Source organism: Mastigoproctus giganteus, chromosome 7 (assembly GCF_048544385.1).
Source record: "Mastigoproctus giganteus isolate SK-2022 chromosome 7, ASM4854438v1, whole genome shotgun sequence".
Taxonomy (NCBI): domain Eukaryota; kingdom Metazoa; phylum Arthropoda; class Arachnida; order Uropygi; family Thelyphonidae; genus Mastigoproctus; species Mastigoproctus giganteus.
The window spans coordinates 106,324,076-106,346,192 of record NC_143581.1 but is presented as its reverse complement, the minus strand read 5'-3'; the positions used below and the strand labels follow the sequence as shown (position 1 = coordinate 106,346,192).

Here is a 22,117-nt window from a genome sequence, read left to right as displayed (position 1 = left end):
GAATGCATTAGGGTTAAAATTGTTTACCAATTAATTTTTAAAAAATTGTTCTTTGTTTACAAACAACCTAAACCCCCCACCCACCCACACACAGCCTGGTGCCACCAATTTTGTTAATTACATAAAGGAATTTATGCTAAGCACTTGCACTAATAAAATTTACAACAATTATATATTTCTAAAATAAATTCAGTATAGGTTAACGAATATGTCTGTTCTTTCAGAATAAATGTCGCTAATACTCTTACATGGTCTCCAAGGCTTGTTACATTGTCCTGATTTTGAAAAGCTAAGACACTTGATATTAAGCAGTCGAAATCAATGGCAAACTAATATTTAGGTCCCATTTATGAATTGAATGAACTGAATTTGGGTGAAATCCAGTCATTCTGCAGCAATCAAACATCATCTGCTTACACCTTGATGAAGGTGGGACTGTTAGTAATCCCAATTATACTCTTCATGTTAAAGGCCCCAAACACTGCATCTATATATTATACTGGAGGGGACCACCCAGGCCAACGTAAGCAGAAGTTGACATGTGGCATCCATATCATACAGAGGAATGTTGCCCTTCTAGGCAGTAGATGACTTATCAAAGTGCAATACTACCACTTTGCTTATTGGAAGCTTGAAATGGCAAAACCCATGTTTCATCTCCAGAGAAATGCTCAAGCAACCCCTGTCTCTTCTATCATACAAATTCATCTTTTGAGGTTATGATGGGCATAATAATGAGCTCCAATATTCCCTATATTTTGAGGGTACAGCTCTAAGATGGTTTTTGCTGGCTTCTGTGTTGTTCACTGGACCGAACCTACTGGTAATCTCTCTAGAAAGAATCTGGATTAACTATGGTATAATTTGTTGCTTCTACTCTGCCAGCTGGTAACTGGAAAGAGAATCTCAAATTCAACTGCTACTTCATTATTCTCAACTCCATTAATTGCTCAGTACTCTTTGATTTCCTTTTTTTGAAACTTGACTTTCTCCAATCTAACATTCCTAATACTCAGTTAATTTTCCTGGTAATTTTAATGTTCACAACTCCGGTTGGGCTTTGTCTTCTAGCTAAATGGATCCAGGTGATTGAGATTCTTAGCGAATTGCAATTATTAATGACCTCACAATTTATTTACCTACCAAGATAATCCTAAACACACAAATACACACTTGATTTTTTTTTTTTTTTTACCAACAACTCACAGCTGATATTAGTGATCCTCCTGAAACATCTCATCACAACTTTGTGATGGTCTCTCTCTCTCACATTCATTCTCACCCGTGTTTTGTTGAGCATTACAGGAACGCAAAATAGGATGATCTGTGTGATTTCCATTCTTCTTTTCCTGGGTTGGATTATCATTTTAAATATCTTGATCCCAATGTTTATTTAGATCGTGTCAGAGAAATTATCCTTGTAGGAAATCCTTGAATTCTTTATTCTGTATTCCACCATAAAATTTCATCCTTTATCTAAATTTTGGTTTTTGAATAAATGTGCTAAGGCTGTTCAAGATAAGAATGTAGCATATCACAACTGGCTGCTATCCAAATCTCCAGATTTTTTTTCTCTCTGCTCTAAAACTTACAACTGCAAAAACAGTTAGTAAGTAGTCCAAACTCAATTATGAACAAGCAAAGAGTAGAAAACTTGCTTCTTGTCCAAGTTGTAGGCAAGCATTCTGGTCTCTTGCCAAAACTATCAACTACAACTTCTGCATTCTTCCAACAGAAGGATGTTGGAAGAATTCTGAACAATTCTGATGCCAAGAAAATTCCAGGTCCTGAATGTCATATCTCTAATTGTTCTCAAAACCTGTGCTACTGAACTTGTACATGTTCTGTATTATCTTTTTGCACTTCTTAATTTTTATTTATTACTTAATATTTAAAAACCAGGGGAATCTTTATTCCACTGGTGTTTTTCCATCTGCTTGTATCCAGCCAGTTACTAAAAAGGGCAACAAACCCCTTCCTCCCTTCCAATTATCATCCCATTGCATTTACCTTGACTCTTTTCAAAGTAATGGAGAAAACCATCAATTGCCATCTTAAACAATCTCAAAATTTTCCACCTGATCAATGATCACCAATATGGATTCCTTCAGTGTCAATCCACTGGTGGACTCACCAGTGGATTGACACTATGTTACTCATCTTCGGGCAAATTTGATTTTAGTTTGGCAAAACTCAAGCAGTTGCTCTTGACATTTATAAGAACTGGAGTGCTGGAGTTCTTTCTTTCACCCTTTTCCTCTTGTATATTAATGACCTTCTACAGACTGGAAATCTTAGTCATAGTTTTGCTAATGATAGAAACATCACAATATTCCGATTTCCAGTTTTAAAAAGCTTGCCAAGTACAAACAGCTTCAACTTCTCGATATCCATCACCAATTCCTTAAATGCCGATAACCAGATAATTCTCTAATTCTCCAACTGGATGAAGAAAACTTAGTTAACTTCAATCCTTTTAATGCAATCAATCCTATGCTAATCTTCAATGACACTCCAGACAACATAACATATTGTTATGTTGTCTTTATTAGGGATGACCACAAATTCTAATGTCTCTTGGCATCAGCACATCACAAAATTGCTTCCTTTACATAAAAAATAATAAAAAAAACTGAATTTTTTTTTTTCCTCTCAGCATTACTCTTCTAAACAATTCTAGACTCTGTTCAAAAGAGAATAATCAGATTAGTTAATGACTCATCTCTTACAAAGTCTTTCTACTCTGTCTCATGTTCAGTTCCTGGTGCATACCTTTTCTATAGATACTTCTTTGGTCACCGTTGTTCCAAATTGATATCGCTAACACCCCCCCCCCCAAAAAAAACTACCAACTACAACTTCTGTCTATCTCTATTAATCAGAATAATCAGACTAGTTAATGACTCATCTCTTACAAAGTCTTTCTACTCTGTCTCATGTTCAGTTCCTGGTGCATACCTTTCCTATAGATGCTTCTTTGGTCACTGTCATTCCAAATTGATATCTTCTAACACCCCTTTCAAAACAGTCCATGTTTGCCACAACTAGTCAGCAGCCATTCACTGTCAAACTCATAAAACCAATTCCCCCCCCCTTTCTTCCACATGTATTTCCTGAAAATTGCAATCTACAGAAATTCAAATGTAATATCAACTATCCAAGGTCGATTTTTTACAAGACAGTCTCAGTGCCATTCACTTTGAATAATCAATACAGTACTATGTTATATTTTTTAAAATCTTAATAATATCAATCGCAATAGCTGATTCTCACACCAAAATTTTATTTCATTATACTGCAACCGAGTTTTTTGCTTAAGATTGTGTTCTCATTAATAATACTATATATACTGAAAAAATAAAAATATATTTAATAAACACAATAGTTATTTGGGGGGGGGAGAATTCAACAGCTGCAGAGGACATTTTCATTTGAACATTTAGAAATTTATCACACAACTGCACACAACCATTTATCATTATTACTATTATTTTTCCTTCCTGACCAGTAATGCTATAATCACTATAAGCATAACCTATAACAATAATTAAGGGTGGTAGCCCTTGAAACCCTTCATAATTTAAGCAGTCATCCATTTTAAATGCTATTAAAATTAACTAGGCACTTAACTCATGGAATGTCTTATGACAAATAAGCTGAAACATACATAAAGAAATAAAAGCTCCCGAGCAATGTGATATAAAATAGTAATTTAACCAGTTTTTGCTCATGCTTTTGAGAGTTTACAGCAAGGATGGCTTCTGAATAATTGCAGGAAATATGAAGCCTTGGTGAGTGCCTATTAGTAAATCATGCAAGCTGAAATCAAAAATGTCATCTGCTTTTGTTTCGTCATGTTAACGTTTTTGCAAATTTAGTGTGTGTGTGTGTGGCACATTGGTGTTTATTGGCGCATTAGCTGTGAGCTTGCAAAATTTCATACTCTTATGTTTTTGAGTAAAATAAGGAAAAATACCGCATATTTCATAATTACAAGGCTGATAATCATTTGCTACTAATTTGTCCAGAATAGGGTGACAAGTTTTTATAAAATAAAAAAATGGGACACACACCTCACGAACCAGCACTGTAACAGGTGAGACTGCATGGTTCTCATGTAAATTGTGAACACAAATGCCATACAAGTTATTTTTGAAACCAAGTGTCTACCACAGGTGACAACATGCTTTTACTGGGAACACAAGTTGAATCAGTAAACATAAGTGCTTTCTTTAAATACCCAAAACATTATCCTTTTAACCTAAAATATTATCCATGTAATATACTTTATTTATAATACCAAATATTACAGATAAGAGATAGGTAAGCACTTCCTAATTCATTTCACAAATATATGTGGTCTCAATTCTAATCTCAACGATGTCCATTTCCACTTGCATTCTGACAAACCCCACGTACTTTTTCTGACAGAATCTCAGTTATCAGTTGATTCAACTACTGCTCATCTCAGATGCCCAAATTATTCGCTGTATGATTCCTTTCACCTAAAAGGTGGTACTTGTGCATATGTCCGTTCTGATATTCTCTGTCAGAAACTTGGCAATTTGGAATCTCCTCCCTTTGACTTAAAATCTCTCTACCTCATTGTGTCAAATTCATCTGTTGTCTCTACCGTTCTCCCAACTCCACTAATCACTTGGAGCTCTTTGACTTCCTCTCTTTGCAACTTTCCTAACAGTGAGGTAATTTTCCTTGGTGATTTTAATGATCACGACTCCAGCTGGCTTCCGTTTTCTAGTCACACCGATCCAGCTGGTTGAGATGCTGAGGCTTTTGCAATTACTAATGACCTTGCACACATTCTTCATTTATCAACAAGAATACCGGACAATCCTAATCATACAGCCAACATGCTTGATCTTTTTCTCAAAAACAACCCTTCTAAGTACATGGTCGAAGTGAGAGGTCCTTTAGGCACTTCAGATCACAACTTGGTGATTGTCTCTTCTCCAATGGCTATTCCCAACTCCTGTTGTCTGGCATTACAAAATGCAAAATGGGATGACCTGCGAGATTTCTTTTCTTCTTTTCCTTGGTCGGATTACTGTTTCAAAACTTCTGATGTTCAGCGTTTGCTCAGATCGTGTCAGTGAAATTATTCTAGCAGGAATGGAATCCTTTATCCCACACTCCACTTTAAAATCTCGTACTTTATCTAAACCTTGGTTTTCCAATAAATGTGCTAAGGCTATTCAAGAGAAGAACATTGCATATCGTAATTGGCTTGTTTCTAATTCTTCAGTTTAATTTTCTGCCTACACTAAAGTTCGCAACAATTGTAAAGCAATTATTAATCAGTCTAAACTAGAGTTTGAACACGCTAAGAGTAGAAAACTTGCTTCTTGCCCTAATGGTAGCCAAGCATTCTGGTCTCTTGCCGAAGCTACTGGCCGCAACTTTTGCCCATCTCTGCTCCCACCTCTGTCCAAACCAGATGGTTCTGTTGTCACTTCAGCCAAGGATAAAGCTGACCTGCTAGCATCCCATTTTTCTTCCAAGGCATGTATTAATGATCTTGGTTAAACACCTCCCACCATTCACAACACGCTCCATTCAATGCCTCCTGTGGTCTTCCGTCAAAAGGATGTCAGAAGGATTTTGACAAATCTTGATGCTAAGAAAGGTTCAGATCCTGATGGTATTTCTCCACTTGTTCTCAAAACCTGTGCTCCTGAACTTACTCCTGTTCTTTGCTGCCTTTTTTCACTTTCTTATTCCAAAGGTGTTTTTCCATCTGCTTGGAAATTTGCTCATATCTAGCCAGTTCCTAAAAAGGGTGACAAATCCCTCCCATCCAATTATCGTCCCATTGCAATTACTTCTATCCTTTCTAAACTAATGGAGAAATCAATTAACCGCCAACTTTTAAACTACCTTGAAACCTGCCATCTGATCAACGATCGCCAGTATAGATTCCGTCAGTGTTGATCCACTGGTGATATTCTGGCTTATGTTACCCATTTATGGATTAATTCAATGGAAAGGTTTGGTGAAACACAAGTAGTTGCTCTTGACACCTCAAAGGCTTTCGATCGTGTTTGGCATGAAGGTCTTCTAAACAAGCTTTCATCTTATGGTTTGCCAACTGTTGACAAATCCCTCCCATCCAATTATCGTCCCATTGCAATTACTTCTATTCTTTCTAAAGTAATGGAGAAATCAATTAACCTCCAACTTTTAAACTACCTTGAAACCTGCCATCTGATCAACGATCGCCAGTATAGATTCCGTCAGTGTTGATCCACTGGTGATATTCTGGCTTATGTTACCCATTTATGGATTAATTCAATGGAAAGGTTTGGTGAAACACAAGTAGTTGCTCTTGACACCTCAAAGGCTTTCGATCGTGTTTGGCATGAAGGTCTTCTAAACAAGCTTTCATCTTATGGTTTGCCAACTGTTTTTAGTAATTGGTTATCCAGTTTTCTCTCTGATCGCTCACTGAGGGTGATGGTAGATGGCTCTCTGTCTTCTAACTTCTCCACTAATGCTGGTGTCCCCCGAGGTTCAGTTCTTTCTCCCACTCTTTTCCTCTTGTATATTAATGACCTTCTTCCATTGACTGGAAATCCTATCCATAGTTTTGCTGATGATAGCACATTGCATTCCACTTTCCATTTTGAGAAACCTTGTCCTGCTCAATCAGCTTCAACTTCTCGATAATCTGCTACCAATTCCTTAAATGCCAATCTTCAGGTAATTCTCCAGTGAGGCAAAGACAACTTAGTTGATTTCAACCTTTCTAAAACTCAGTCTTGTCTTATATCTCGCAAAAAGGATTCTTCTGCTCCTATGCTTATCTTTAGTGACACTCCGATTTCTAGGCAAAATGATATATCTATTTTGGGGATTACCCTGACTTCTAATCTCTCTTGGCACAAGCACATTACAAATATTGCTTCCTCTGCATCTAAAAAATTTGGTTTTCTCTTTTGCTCTCAGCGTTACTTTTCTTCCAAACAGCTGCTCACTCTGTACAAATCGCAAATTCGCCCAGCCTTGGAATATTGTTTCCACGTCTGGGATGGTGCCCCCAAAACCTCTCTCAAGCTTTTTTATTCCATTCAGAAGAGGGTAGTTAGGTTAATTAATGATTCATCTCTAACAGATTCTCTCCACTCGCTGTCTCATAGACGTACTGTTTCTGCTGCATGCCTCTTCTACAGATACTTCCATGGGCACTGTTCTTCTGAATTGGCTTCTATAATTCCCGCTCTCTCTTTCAAAACAGTCCCAACACGTGCTACCACCAGCCAACATCCATTTACTGTCCAACTTCAAACTCACAGAACCAACTTTTCATCTTCCTCGTTCATTCATTCAACTGCCGTTTTCTGGAACAACCTTCCTTCATACGTATTTCCTGAAAATTAAAGTCTACAGAAGTTCAAGTCCAGTGTTAACAAATATCTTCTTTCGTCTTCTCACCTCCAACCCAAGCACAGTACTAAGTACTATAGGTTCTAATATCTCTCGTGTTTGGGGTTTACATAAAAAAAGAAAAAAAAAAAAAAAAAAGGTATTTTAATCCCAACAATGTCAACAATTATTTCCTGTTGTGCATTCAATTTGACTAACATCTAATAAAACTGGAAGGGGGGGGGTGAAAGGACCACTAAAAATTATGCATATTTAACAAAAATTTTCACATAACTTATAAATAAAATGGTAACATTGGAAAAAGCATCAATTATCTATTTGGTGTCACATTTTGATTTTTGTCAGGAGAATGGGATACCTCACTCAAAAACAGAGCAACCCCATTAAAAACAAGACATTTGGTTGCTCTAGTCTAGTACAACTGTTATACTTGGTGTTCCTGAACATGGGTCTAGAAATGCTTCATTAACAAACTAGGGCAATATGAAAATTTTCTTTACAAGAGTAAAATCATAAACCTTCATTTCAAAAGTATCTTATGCTAGGGACATCTTTGGAGGAAACTGGAGTTGAGAGTGAAGGTGCAAATGGCTATCACTACCACCTTCTCCACCCAACAACAAAACACAAATGATTATTTTACGAAACATTTTAAACTTATATTTATATCATGGATAGAGTCAAATTGTGAAGCAAATACTGAAGGCACTATGGAGAATTAAACCAAACCATATAATGCTGTCAACATAGTTAAGATAAACAATAATAATAATAAAAAAAAAAGGCAAATTCAATCTACCTAATTCATTTAACAGTTCTGCTATAAATTAGATAAAATTGATAATTTGATTAAATAAACCAATACTCTTTGAAGTTATTTTATCTTGAGTATAATATTTAGTGATTACAACAATGGGCAGAAAGTATTAATGTAGGAATGACACCGTATCAGCATATAATCACATGACATCTACATAACAACCGTGCCACACACAAGGTAAGAAGATTAGTTAGAACAGCTATTTTGTAGCTTAATAGTTAAAAAAATATTGATAAAAATTAGCTTAGCTTAGGTGAAAAAAAGTGGTTAGAACTGCATTTGTAAAAGTGCTATAGTAAAAAAAAAAATGCACAATTACTTTTAGTCACATCATACGTTAGAAAAAGTTTACTCAATGAAGACAAGACTACAAAATGAAATAGTTCTTAAAAAACCCTGTTTTTCAATTTGTTGTACACAAAAAGAGAATACCAATACCAAAGGTTGCATTAAGATTGGTTGACTGCAATAAAATTAAAATATGCTATGCATATATAATTACCAATATCATATGCTATTTTACCGAAAGAAATCTCAATATGATTGATTACATTTGAATAGCTTCCTTTTTGATTGTTTTTATTATGGGGAAACCCTATAACAAATATATCTAATATCTAATGATAAAAATAGTGAGATGGTATGTCTCTTTGCTGGGAACCCTGCAAAGGTTCCCCTCACTGGTTTTTAGCATTTTCTTTCTTTTCCTATTATTCTTTTTTTATATAGGTTTTATTTTATTACTTCAAAATTTTTAAGTCACATTTCCTCTCTAGTCAGTTTTGACAACATTACTGTTTGAGAAAAAACTAAAATTGAAAGAAATAAACCAAATGGGAAATAGGATTTTTTTAATTTTATAATCAGACCAAAGACCTCAAACAAAAATATAATATGATTTCTACTAAATCTATACGTGTCACAAGCATTTTTTTTTTTTTTTTATATTGGTACTGCATTTGTCTATGACAGTTTAATTTTATTGAGTTGTCAGGTTTATAGTAGACAATATAAAATTACCTCTGCTGATGCAGATGTTGGCATAGCTCCAAATGACATCACCGGAGTGTCCTGGATATTCAGAGTTTTCTATTAAAAAAACGAAACAAACTGAATCTGTATAATATTGAAATTTAAACGATTCACTGTATATGGAAACTCTATAGCAAGGTATTTTTTTAAGTGCATAAAAACAAATATATCAAAATTTTTTAATGAACAAAATAATTTTTACTACAAGCAATAAATAACACGGAGAGCACATTCACTACATCAAACTAACAAATTTAGTCTAACCAAGAAAGCACAAAGGAAAAATTTTTTTCAACTTGATCCATGCATTTTGTTCTTCAGCATTATGTAGCTAAAACCAAGTTAGTTAAGTACTCAGTACATTACATTTCAAGCACATTAGCAAATGGTAATAATTCATGATCCAAAAAAAAAAAAAAAAAAAAAAAAAAAAAAAAAAAAGCAATGACAAAAAATAAGAAAATTTCATTTCTGTGTATTTGGCATATTGTTGCTCATTCATTCCTAACTAGCACATGACAATAAACATAATATCCATAATATTCAGCTGCAATATACAATATATGGATAGCCTATGTGATATGTGAAAAAAATAAATAGTAAATAAAAATATGGTCTAATTTTAATTAAATTTGGAAAAGGTCAATAAATTTTTCTAAAAGGTCCAAATACAAAACTTCACAAAAAATTCATCAACTGGGAGTCATCTTATTACATGCAGGCAGACAGACAGACAGACAGACAGACAGACAAACAAATAACTGTCAGATTTCATTGGGTCTGTTTTTAATGAAATTTGTGATGGGTCTACAAATCTTTCTCAAAGGCCTAAATATAAAATTTCATGAGAATCCATCCATATGAGATGCATTGTTTGGAGGCTAGGATTTGAGGATCATTATCAGAGACATGAGAGCTACAAATGTGATGACTAAGCTTTGTACTCACATTATGCAAGATTTTAATATATTTATCTGCAAAAAACTGAATTGAAGCACCCACTTCAATTCACTTTCAGTTCTTACTGTCATGGTATACAACATTCAAGGAATGCCTTGTGGTAGGTGAGGTACTTTCTTGCACACAGCCTAAGTTTATTATAATGATTCCAATATATAATAAAGTACTAGAAAGATTCACATTGAATTACTTGAGAGTACAATATAAACAACAATTTATAAAATATTAGCAAATATATATATATAATCAAGAATAATGATATAGAGAAGCTATATGATATGGTGGGGGGGGGGATTATTTATTTTCACCTTGGTCGTTTTTCAAAAAAATTTTTGGTATTTTTTAAATTTTTGCAATTCTTATCATTTTATTTTCCGGTTCATTCCCCCTACTTCTTTCACAACATATATCGCTCCCAGGGTATACGGTATATTCATTAGTTTTAATTCTATACATAAAGCTCTTTAACACGTTCTACCTACAATATTTTATACTTAAAATATTTTATATATATATATATATATATATATATATATATATATATATACAGGGTGATTCACTACCAGTGCGACAAACTTGCAGGAGGTGTAGGGGGCACAAAGACGAATCGGAATCACATAGCATTGCAGGGTCCGAAATGCCTTCGTCATGTGATAGAGGACGTTGAACGGGAGGTCGCGTGAACAGCGATCCCGCCGGAAGTCAGCATTTGCGAACCAGTTCCCGAGGCAGTAGGATGGACGAGTATTCAAACATTGAACTGGCCGACATGCACCTCGCGTATGGAGCTGCGGACTGTAACAGGCGCGCCGCTCTGCGCTTGTACCAGGAACATTTCATGCACAGGTGTGCTCTTCATCATACGATTTTCGCACGTGTGCACAGAAGGTTACGTGAGACTGGTTGTTTCACGAGAGGTACCATCAATCGATAGCAAACGACGAGGACGCCAGATAATGAGGAGAATGTCCTACATCTTGCAGAAGGCAATACGAGTACGAGTACTCGAGCGATAGGCCAACGATTGGGTATTTCCCAATCCACTATATGGAGGATACTGTCAACAAACCAATTGACTTCATACTATGTGCAACGCGTCCAATCATTGGAGCATGCGGATTATCCACTTCGGAGGACTTTTGCTACTTCGTTTCTTCAACAGAAACGGTTCGCAAATGCTGACTTCCAGCGGGATCGCTGTTCACGCGACCTCAAGTTCAACGTCCTCTACCGCATGACGAAGGCATTTCGGACCCTGCAATGCTATGTGATTCCGATTCGTCTTTGTGCTCCCTACACCTCCTGCAGGTTTGTCGCACTGGTAGTGAATCACCCTGTATATATATATTCAAAGGGATTATTTGCTTAAGTAATTTTTTAAAAATTACTTATACTTAAAATATTTTATTACCTTTTATTATAAAATAATAAAATATTTTATTACCCCCGGATTACCTGAGCACCAATTGTATTTTCTTCAATCATTCTTTTCACTGTCCTTCCCCTAAAATTCTTCAACACTCTGAACTATATCCAATACGAGAGCAGGAGTGTCTATTGCTATCCTAAGTACTTTCCTAACTTTGCCTCCCATTAGCTGTATAGCCAGACATGGACTGCTTACGGAAACAACATACATTTAGATAAACCAATACTAAATATCTATATATATATATATATATATAGTTTGACTGTTCATATTCAGATATTCTGCAACATTTCTACAGTTTATTTACATTCTTTTTTAACTTTTCAATGCAATTTAATAATAATATGATTTCAAAGCACAAGTTGAAATAACAATTATTTTAAAAATTCATAATATGACTTGTATTTTAAAATATACCACCTTCCAGAAAATATTCAAACAGCCCCATTTTCATAGCCCATTGGACCTTCCTGGATAAACAAATGACTCAGACCGGTATATAAGTAAAATTTATTAGCCACACAAGTTAGCTGTTCTCTTCGTGGCATGTAGAGCAGAGCTGACTGGTTTTTAAATGGGTTATTGTTGGTTGTCACACTGCAGGCTTGTAGATTTGTGCAACTGCTGATAGCCTACACCATACAAAGTTGACCATCAGTGATGTCATTATGAAATAGAACCATGATGGCAGTACAGTAACACAGGAAGACACAAGGAACTCATTCTATATAATGAGAGTGTACTTGGACGGGTAGTACAACAATCTCGGCAGACATCCGTGCAAAACATCAATCAACAATTTAAGTCAAAAGGAAGGTCTATTTGAAAACACATCCTCATTTTCACTTGTATAGAATCCATAGCCTTGGTTTTTGATGAGAAAGTGGCAACACATAGGGCAAACATCAACCATAATCAGCAGTTTTTCCTTGCAACAAATACTGTAATTGGTCCATAGGGCAGTGAAAATCAGTTTTACGAAGTGAAGAATCACACCACATTTTATTCCAATAAGATAGGCAGGTGTGGGTGTGGAGGATACCTGGAGATTGATTCCGGAGTACATTGTGCCAACAATGAAGTTCAGAAGAGCTGGGGGTTGTGGTAGTGGTGCTGCTGCTGCTTCTTATTGTATGGCTCAGGACCCTTGACACTACAAGCTGCTCTTTCCCCTGAGAGCATGACAATTACCATGCAATCAAGTCATAAACTGAAACTGCAGGAATACTGTGCACTGGTGTGTGCGCAACTGTCTCTGACAGTATTTGCTTAAATTCAAGAAAAGTTTTTATAAGGCATGACTTTCCATTCATAAATGCTGTGCAATAATAAAAATAATAATAACAGAATCATCAATTATTTGTATATTTTCTCAGGACATATTTTTTTCCCACAAAGGACTGGTACTGGATGCAGACCACTGAAATCATGCAATTATATAAATACCTACTGTAAAGTACAATCATACCTTTCAACTTTTCTAATAAAGAATTCTTAAAAAAATTAAATGCACAGTTTTATATCGATTATACATATAAATTATAAAAAGATAACAAATAGAAAATTTATATATAAATAAATAATATTTTCATGTTATTGAAGGCAGAAAACAAATTTTATTAAATAATCAGTCACTTCCAACTGGAAAGAGAGAGAGAGAGCGCGAGCCACATTAGTAATTCATTTGCATTGACGGGGATCCACACTATAATAATTTATGTAACACCAAGACTGACAATGTGAAAAAACATAAAAATCTAATAATTATCATTATGTACAGGGAGTCCCTGCAGTTATGAGGATTTGATATTTTCTTTTCTCAATGGCTTCCTTCAATTAAATTATTGAGAAAATCGACCAAGCACTTGAATATTCTTGTGAGAATGACCCTCTTCATGATTGTGCAGCAAAAGTTAAGTGCAAAGTTAAAGCCATAACTAAATGCTAGAACACAAGTTTATCTGAAAAAATACAGCAAAAAAAAAAAAAAAAAACCTCTGGATTCATTCTTTATTCATAAAATTGAAAAATAGTGTAACTTCAATAAACTTTACTTAACCTTACATCATCCAACATATAATAAAAAATGTCTAATAAAATAAGTCTCATTTTTCAGTTCCTTCGATCCATTTTTTTATTAGGTAAAAGTACAGTGGACCCCTGCTTTACGATATTATTTCGTTCCAGAGACACCATCGCATCATAAAAATACGTGATGTGAACGCAATAATACTGTTTTTTTTTTTTGGTAATTTGTTCCAAGACCTCGGAAGTTGAAATTTTCACTATATAACTAAGCTACTGAACTCTCTAAAAAGTGATTTTTATAATGGAAATTATACATATTGATTAAAAAAAATATATTAAAACTATTATACTGATTAAAGCACAACACACAAAAAAAAAAAAAAAAAAAAAAACACTTCAACTAAAGGATGCAAAAACAAAACAAGCTGCCAACACGTTTACAAATGCTGCTATTGGCTGAGAGGAAGGATCACGTGGTCCGGTCGGAGACAATTGTAAAGTGAAATAAGTAGGTGCCAGTTAACATGATCGCTGGTTAGTGTAATCAGTTGCTTTAATTTCAAATCATTAAAATGTACTACACTTTCATTGTTATCATATGTTCAGTTATAAGAATCTATTTTGAATGCCTTTGTGATATTTTCTAAAGCACATTTCTGAAGATCACAACCATAAAACAATAAAAACAATTTGCAGTTGCCAGTTTATTGAGTTTTTCTGTTACTGCAATCTATTACAAACAGGTAGTAACTCGATATTATTGCATTTGCGATAATACTGATAGGTGGAATTCTATGGGTTTTTGCGTTATTATACTGAAATGTGTTTCCCTTTCCTCAAATCTTCAATCGTATGAAAAACAAATTTTCAAAATGTTCTCTTCATTCCCATTTTTTAAGTTTTGTAAACTTGTTACTCCGTATCTCACTTGCGCATATCGTGTTAGTTGCAATTTGTGCATACCATGTTTTTTGTTATTGATTGCATATCTTTTTTACTGTTTTAAATTTTACAACCCCCCAAAAACTGTCAGTGAACAGAAATATTATAAACTAGTTAGTATGTATTAATTAAGCTTCTGTATGTAAGTGTAAACTTATTTTGCTAGCAAAATAAGTATCATATCATTTGCAAAAGTTTGCAGACAATACAAAGGTCATCAGGGTTGTTAATGACAGTACGCTGCTGCAACAGGATCTAGAAAAGTTGGGCAGATGGGCTGAGAGCTAGCAACTGAAGTTTAACATTGACAAATGTAAAGTACTGCATATGGGAAGCAGTAACCCTAGAGAAACATATCAACTGTGTGGTACTACATTGACAGTGGTAGGGAATGAAAAAGACCTGGGGGTAATTGTGCAGGCAGATATGAAGTTTTCTGAGCAGTGCAGATGGTCTGCAAGAGTGGCTCATGGTGTCTTGTCAATTATCCCTTTGTATAACACAATGGTCAGGCTACACCTTGAGTACTGTATAGGTCTGGAGGCTTCATTTCAAGAAGGATGTAGAGCTGCTGAAATGAGCAGAGAAGGGTAACAAGATTAGTGGATGGAACAAAGGGTTGCTCTTACAAAGAAAGGCTTAAGTTTTTCAAATTACAGTGTCTGGAGACCAGGCACCCAAGAGGTGATCTGATTGAAGCCTATAAAGTCTTGAATGGTTTGAGCATGCTCAATGCTGATGGGATCCTTCCTCTTGCTCAGAATAATCGCTTGAGAGTGCATAAATTCAAATTGAGGAAAGACAGTCGTAGAATAGATATGCAGAAGTTTGCCTTTAGCCAGCGGGTGGTTGATAGCTGGAGCAAACTTCCATCTGTCGTTGTAGAAGTTGATAGGTTAAATAGATTCAAGGCAGAACTAGACAAACATTTGGAGTGAGTGGATGGGTAAAATGAGAAGGGCGTTTTTTTTTTTTTTTTTAATGATGCTGTATAAGCTTGCTTTCTTGCATCATGCCTTTACTAATGCTAATGTCAACTGGATGCACTTCCTTAGATTTTATGTGTTTCTTACCTAACAGCATCACCCCTCCTCTTCTATCCTGTCTATCCTTTCTGTACATGTTCTACTCCCCAAATTCCAATTCTGCATTGTTTATCTCTGTGTGACACCGGCGCCTCCATAGCCAGGTGGGAAGGAGCAGCAGTGCGTAGCACACGCTTCTTGATTAGACCGGGGTTCGAGCCCGTCACCACCAAATACGGAGGATGCGGAAAGGTCAGGGAATGACCACCGCATATCCCGGAGCAATATGGCCTTAGTTGCTAATGCTCCTAAAAACCAAATAACAAACAACAACAACTGTGTGACACCATGTCTCTGATATTCCAACATATTTTACTGTACTGATTAGAGAAAAGTTTTGGAATAATTTTATCCTTGTTCAATTAATAAAACTATTAAAACAATATTCACACATTAAGTGTGATTTCTTAACAACTTTCTAAACCCATCAGCAATCACACCACAGTTTGTTACAAACACAGTTACTTTGCATGTGACACTATCCCAAAATGTTTTTTTTTTATTTCCAGAAAAAGTTTTTTGATTTTTTAAAATTTGGCTTGCAGTATACTAACATTTTCTCTTTTCTTAATTCTACGTACTATATTGAGGTAAACTCCTCTTATTAATTTACTAATACTTAATAGATTTCAGTACTTACTGTATGTAATTTTTTAAATTAAAAAAAAAAAAAAAAATCTAAACATCTGAAAAAATGTAGTTTACATTTCATATTCCACCCATCCACTCACTCCAAATGTTTGTCTAGTTCTGCTTTGAATCTATTTAAGCTATCAACTTCTACAATGACAGATGGAAAGCAAGCCCATAATACAGAAGAAAAAAAAAAAAAAAAAAAATTCAATTCCACCTATCCATCCCCTCCCATAGTTTGTGTAGTTCTTCCTTCAATATATTCAAACTATCCACTTCCATGGCAATGGATGGAAGCTTGTTCCTGCAATCAACCACCTGTTGGCCAAAGGCAAACTTCTGCAGATCTATTCTTCTATTCTATCCACATCTATTCTGCAACCATCATCATCATCAACCATTTTCAATCCACTGCAGGATGAAGGCCTCTCCAGCAACTTTCCAGAACTTCAAATCTGTTCATCTCCATCGCTGTCTTCCAGGTTTTCTTCTAGCTCCTCTTGGGTACCATTCTGTTATTTTCTTAGTCCATCTCTCATCATGTCTTCGAGGTATGTGTCCTGCCCAAGACCATTTTAGTTCTTTAGTTTTGATAAAAATGTCATTTACTTGAGTTTGCTGCCTAATCCATGTGTTTCTCTTCTTATCTAACAGTCTGATTCCAAATATAATTCATTCCATTCTTCACTGTGCAGTTCTCAGCTTCTCTTCCATTCTTTTGGCAAGTGTCCAAATTTCACTTCTATAAGTCATGGTGGGAGTATACATTGATTCATTATTTTACGTTTCAGACAAACTGGGATATTGCTCCTTAGCATGTGACTATATTTCCTGAATGCTATCCATCCAGACTTTATTCTTCTCTCAACTTCCAGCTATTTATCATTATTACAGCTAATGACTTGTCCCAGATAAGTATATGACTCCACCTTTTCAATTACTGCTCCTTCAATCATTATATCCCTTTCTGTGGCATACTTGTTCATCATTACTTTTGTTTTATCCATATTCATATTTAGTCCAAAATCTTTACTAACTCTGCATAACTCATTAAGATTTTCCTCTAATTCTTTGGGATCATGACTTATGATCACAATGTCATCTGCAAATCGTAAATGGTTTAGATTCTCTCCATTCACATAGACTCCTTTCTGCGACGTCACATCTTCTGAAAGCTTCCTCAAGGGCTGAATGCAATAAACAACTTTGGAGATATTGTGTCTCCTTGCCGAACTCCTTTCTAAATTTTAAATTTGCTACTGTCTTTGTCTAATCTAATAAAGGAGGTAGTGTTCTCATATATTTTCTTCAAAATCATAATATATTGCCTTGTCTTTCCAGTGCCCGAAATATTGCCTTATGCTGTATGGAGTCAAATGTCTTTTCATAATCCACAAATTCCAGGCATAATGGTGTTTTATATTCATTTGCTTTCTCCATTAATTACGTGAAGGTGATCCATAGTTGAGAATCCTGTCCTAAAGCCAGCTTGCTTTTTCGGTTGATTCTCATCAAGTATTCTTTTTCATCTTTTTTTTTTTTTTATGAAAACCCCAAACAAGAAAGGTATCAAAACCTATAGTACTTGGTACCATGCATGGGTTGAAGGAGAAGTATGAGTAGAGGGGGATGCCGGAAACTTTGCTCTAGAGACTAAACATGGGCTTCACCACTTCAAGCCTCCAATAAGCAAAGTGGTGGTATTTCGTCGGTTGATGAAAGTCATCTACCACCTGGATCTGTTAGTAATGATCCTTGTGAACAACTTGTAGATGTGGGATAACAGGCTAATTGGTCTATAATTTCCAATTTCTGATTTATCTCCTTTCTTATGCAGCAAAACTATGATTACATTATTGCACTCCTTAGGCGTGACACCTTTTCTAATGCATTTTGTGAAGAGTCTTGCCAGTATTTGTATCATGTCTCCCAATTGTAATAACTCTACAGTAACTTCATCTTCCCCCAGGGCTTTCTGATCTTCATTTTCTTCATCGCATGTTCTACCTCATCAGGAAAGATAACGGGTATGTCGTATGTGTTACTAATTTGTGATCCATCTTCCCCACTGCTGGCATCATTCCCTCACTCCTTGTATAATTCTCTATAGTAGTCTTCTACTATTTGAATTATGCCTTCTCTGCTATTTATAAGTATGCCATCGCTATTCATCAGTTTCAGTATCATTTGTCTTTCTGTATTACTGCTCATGGCTGCTGATTTAAGTCCTTTGTTTATCCTTAATGCTTGTTCTACTTTTCTTGTGTTAAATCTTATGTCCTCTGAGTCTCTTTCTAATGGCTTTGCATAACTCAGTATACTCAATTTTCTCCTTGTCAGTGTTTATCTTGCTCTTCATTTGTTGCCTTTGGTTCATCATAACAAGTGTTTCATGACTAATTTTTTCTTCTTTGGATTTCTTTTTCCCTATAGGTTTCTTGGGCTTTATCACTTTCAGAAAGTTGTAATATTCTTAGTGGATATCTTGGTCCTGAGCAGTCTGCAGAAGCTCAAACTTGTTCTTAAGTTACAGTAAATACTGCTTTTTCTCCTCTTCTGTTATCTCAAAGACCATCATATTATTTACTCGGGTCAGTTTTTCCCTTTCTTTTCTTACATCTATATCAAGTGTGCATCTTACCATTCTGCAATCACTTCCAACATTCATCTTGTTCAGGATGGTAACATCATTCACGATATATCTTCTGTTAGTGAAGATGAAGTCAATTTCATTACTTGTTAATCAATTTGGGTTCTTTCATATCCACTTTCTCTTCACCCTTTTCTTGAAAAAAAATGTTAATTACTGATATTCCTCAAGATTCTGCAAATTCTACAAGTCTTTCACTTCTTTCACCAATTCCAAAATTTCCTATAATTCCCCTTTCTGTGCTGTTTTGTCTCTTTCCAACCTTAGCAATTGAAGTCCCCCATAATGATAGTGTAGTGGGTTTTCTGCTCATCTAGAAGACTCTCAATTTTGGTGTACATTTCTTCAACCTCTTCATCATCATGGCTTGATGTTGGTGCATATATCATTATAACCTTTAGCTTGTATCTCAAAAATCCTGAGTAATAGTCTTGACACCCTTGGTGATGTACTTTTGAATTCCAAAATGTTATTTACATCTTTATGGACCAGAAAGCCAACCCCACTTTTGCTCCTTTCATTGTTTCTATTGGTGTACAGTAGATTTCCACTTGATAAACTTATAAGTGATTTATTTCTTCTTCTTGTTTCAGCCAAACTGATGATATTCCAAACCATTCCTCCTCAATTTTAATTTATGTCCCCTCATGTCTGAGCAAGAGGAAGAATCCCATCAGCATTGAGTGTGCTCAAGCCATCAAAGCCTCAATCAGATCACCTCACAGGTGCCTAGTCTCCAGATGGTGAAAGTTTCAGAATCTGTAGCCTTTCTTGGTAAGAGCACCCCTCTGATACCCTGACCAGTCTCACTGTCCTTTTTTGTACCCATTTCAGGAAATCTGCATCCTCCAAAAATGAGGCTTCCAGACATGTATGCAGTACTCAAGACGTAGCCTGACCATTGCCTTATTAGTATTAGTATTTGTATTAGTAACGGCCATATGGTGCAAGAAAGCCTATGGCTTATGCTGCACCAGCCAAAAAAAAAAAAAAAAAAAAAAATCCGAACAAAATAATGATAAAAACAAAAATTAAATAAATAAATAAATAATAATAATTAATAAATAAATAAAAATAATAAAATGAAATTAAAAATTAAATAAAAAGGAAATTAATCCTATCATCCTATGCGCTTCCCTTACCCGAAAGTACTATCCAGATGACCTTTGAATTTCCCCAAACTGTCGGCCTCTACCACCCATGAAGGCAACTTATTCCAGTAATTTATAACTCGCTGGCTAAAATAAAACTTCCTGCAGTCCAATCTAAACATTTCCCCGCGTAACTTGAATTTATGTCCCCTAGTTCTAGCATCATTTATAATCTTGAAAATTTTGTCCTCATTCATTTTACTGATGCCTCTCAGAGCCTTAAACACCTCAATCAAATCTCCTCTAAGGTGTCTAGTTTCCAAACTCTGCAACCCACATATTCGAAGTCTTTCTTCATAAGGACGCCCTTTTGCCGATCTCACCAGGCGAGTTACCCTTCTTTGCACCCTTTCAAGAAGCTCGATGTCTTTCTTTAGGTGCGGTCTCCATACTTGAACACAGTATTCCAAGTGTGGTCTAACATAGGCCTTATATAATGGGATTATCACGTCCCTATCTCTACTTGCAAAAGTTCGATAGATCATCGATAGGACACCATGGGCCTTCCTTGCACCCTGTTTACAATGCTCAGAGAATTTCATGTCTGACCGTATCGTAACACCCAAGTCCCTTTCCTCCAGTACTGGGTTTAGTTGAACTCCACCAAGTGAATAAGTTATTTTGGGATTACTGTTTCCCAGGTGTAATACCTTACACTTTGTTGGATTAAAGCACAGCTGCCATTTTTCTGACCATTCTTGAAGTCTATCTAGGTCTCTCTGAAGAAGCTCAGCTTGACAGTGATCATTAACTACTCTACCAATTTTAACATCATCTGCAAATTTAGACATCACGCCCTCTATCCCTTCATCAATGTCGTTTATGAAAATTAAAAACAACAGTGGTCCTAATACTGATCCTTGGGGAACCCCACTTCTTACATCAACCCAATCTGAGGAATAGCCATTTATCACAACCCTCTGCCTCCTGCCCTGAAGCCATCCTTCTATCCATCTAAGGATTTTCCCAGTGATTCCAACCTGTTCCAGCTTATAAAGCAACCACTCATGTGGGACTGAGTCAAAAGCTTTGCTGAAATCTAAATAAACAATGTCGAAATTATTCCCTAAATCCAGCTCGTGAGTGACCCTTTCGAAATAGCGAACCAGATTTGTTAAACATGATTTTCCCTTTACGAAACCATGCTGAGTATCCTTGAGAATTTCAATTCGATCCAAATGATCCTGAATTCCACCCTTGATCATTGCCTCCATGATTTTCCCTACTACTGAAGTCAGACTGACAGGTCGATAATTTCCAACTTCACTTTTAGAGCCACCCTTATGTATGGGAGATACATTTGCACTTTTCCAATCCAAGGGAATCTCCCCAGAGTCTAATGATGCTCGCATAATTAGCCTCAATGGTTCAATGCACTCGCTTGCCGCCTCTCTTAAGATTATAGGGTATATTCCATCAACTCCAGGAGCTTTACTGGTCTGTAGGCTCGAAAGTTTTTTCATTAAATAATCTTGCGAAATTTCAATATCATTAATTACATATTTTTTAACTTCGCTCCCACAATTTCCCATTGCCACAAAAGGCTTTTCATTTGTAAATATCGATGCAAAATAACTGTTGAGTTCATCTGCAACGGCAGCTGGTGTATTTATTACTATCCCCTTTCCCTTACGTAAAGGTCCGATCTGGTTTGTCCTGCTCTTCTTGGCATTTATATATGTGAAGAATTCTTTATCCCCTCTCTTTGCTCTGTTTGCTAGTGATTTCTCATAAACTGCCTTTGCCTGTCGAACCTTTTCTGTGGCTCTATTACACATCACCTTGTAGCTGTTATAGGCTTCAGTACTTTTTATTGCTCTGTAACGTTTCCATGCCACCTTTTTCTGCTCAAGTAATGTGGCAACTTCACTATTCATCCAACTTGGAACCCTTCTCGTGGAGTATTTTTTTAATGGTATATACGCATTCAAGGCATCTGTGATTAATGTTTTAAAAGCGTACCACAGTTCAATTGTATTCATTCTC

At 35.7% G+C, this 22,117-nt stretch overlaps 1 protein-coding gene across 1 annotated transcript in view; it reads right to left on the bottom strand.

Moving 5' to 3' along the window:
- Positions 1-22,117, bottom strand: part of mRpL12 (mitochondrial ribosomal protein L12) — a 71,040-nt gene that overhangs the window by 17,336 nt on the left and 31,587 nt on the right. Inside the window, exon 3 of the mRNA XM_090377063.1 lies at positions 9,242-9,310. Within this exon, the coding sequence (XP_090233189.1) occupies positions 9,242-9,310 (69 nt within the window). The remainder of the gene's footprint in view (positions 1-9,241; positions 9,311-22,117) is intronic.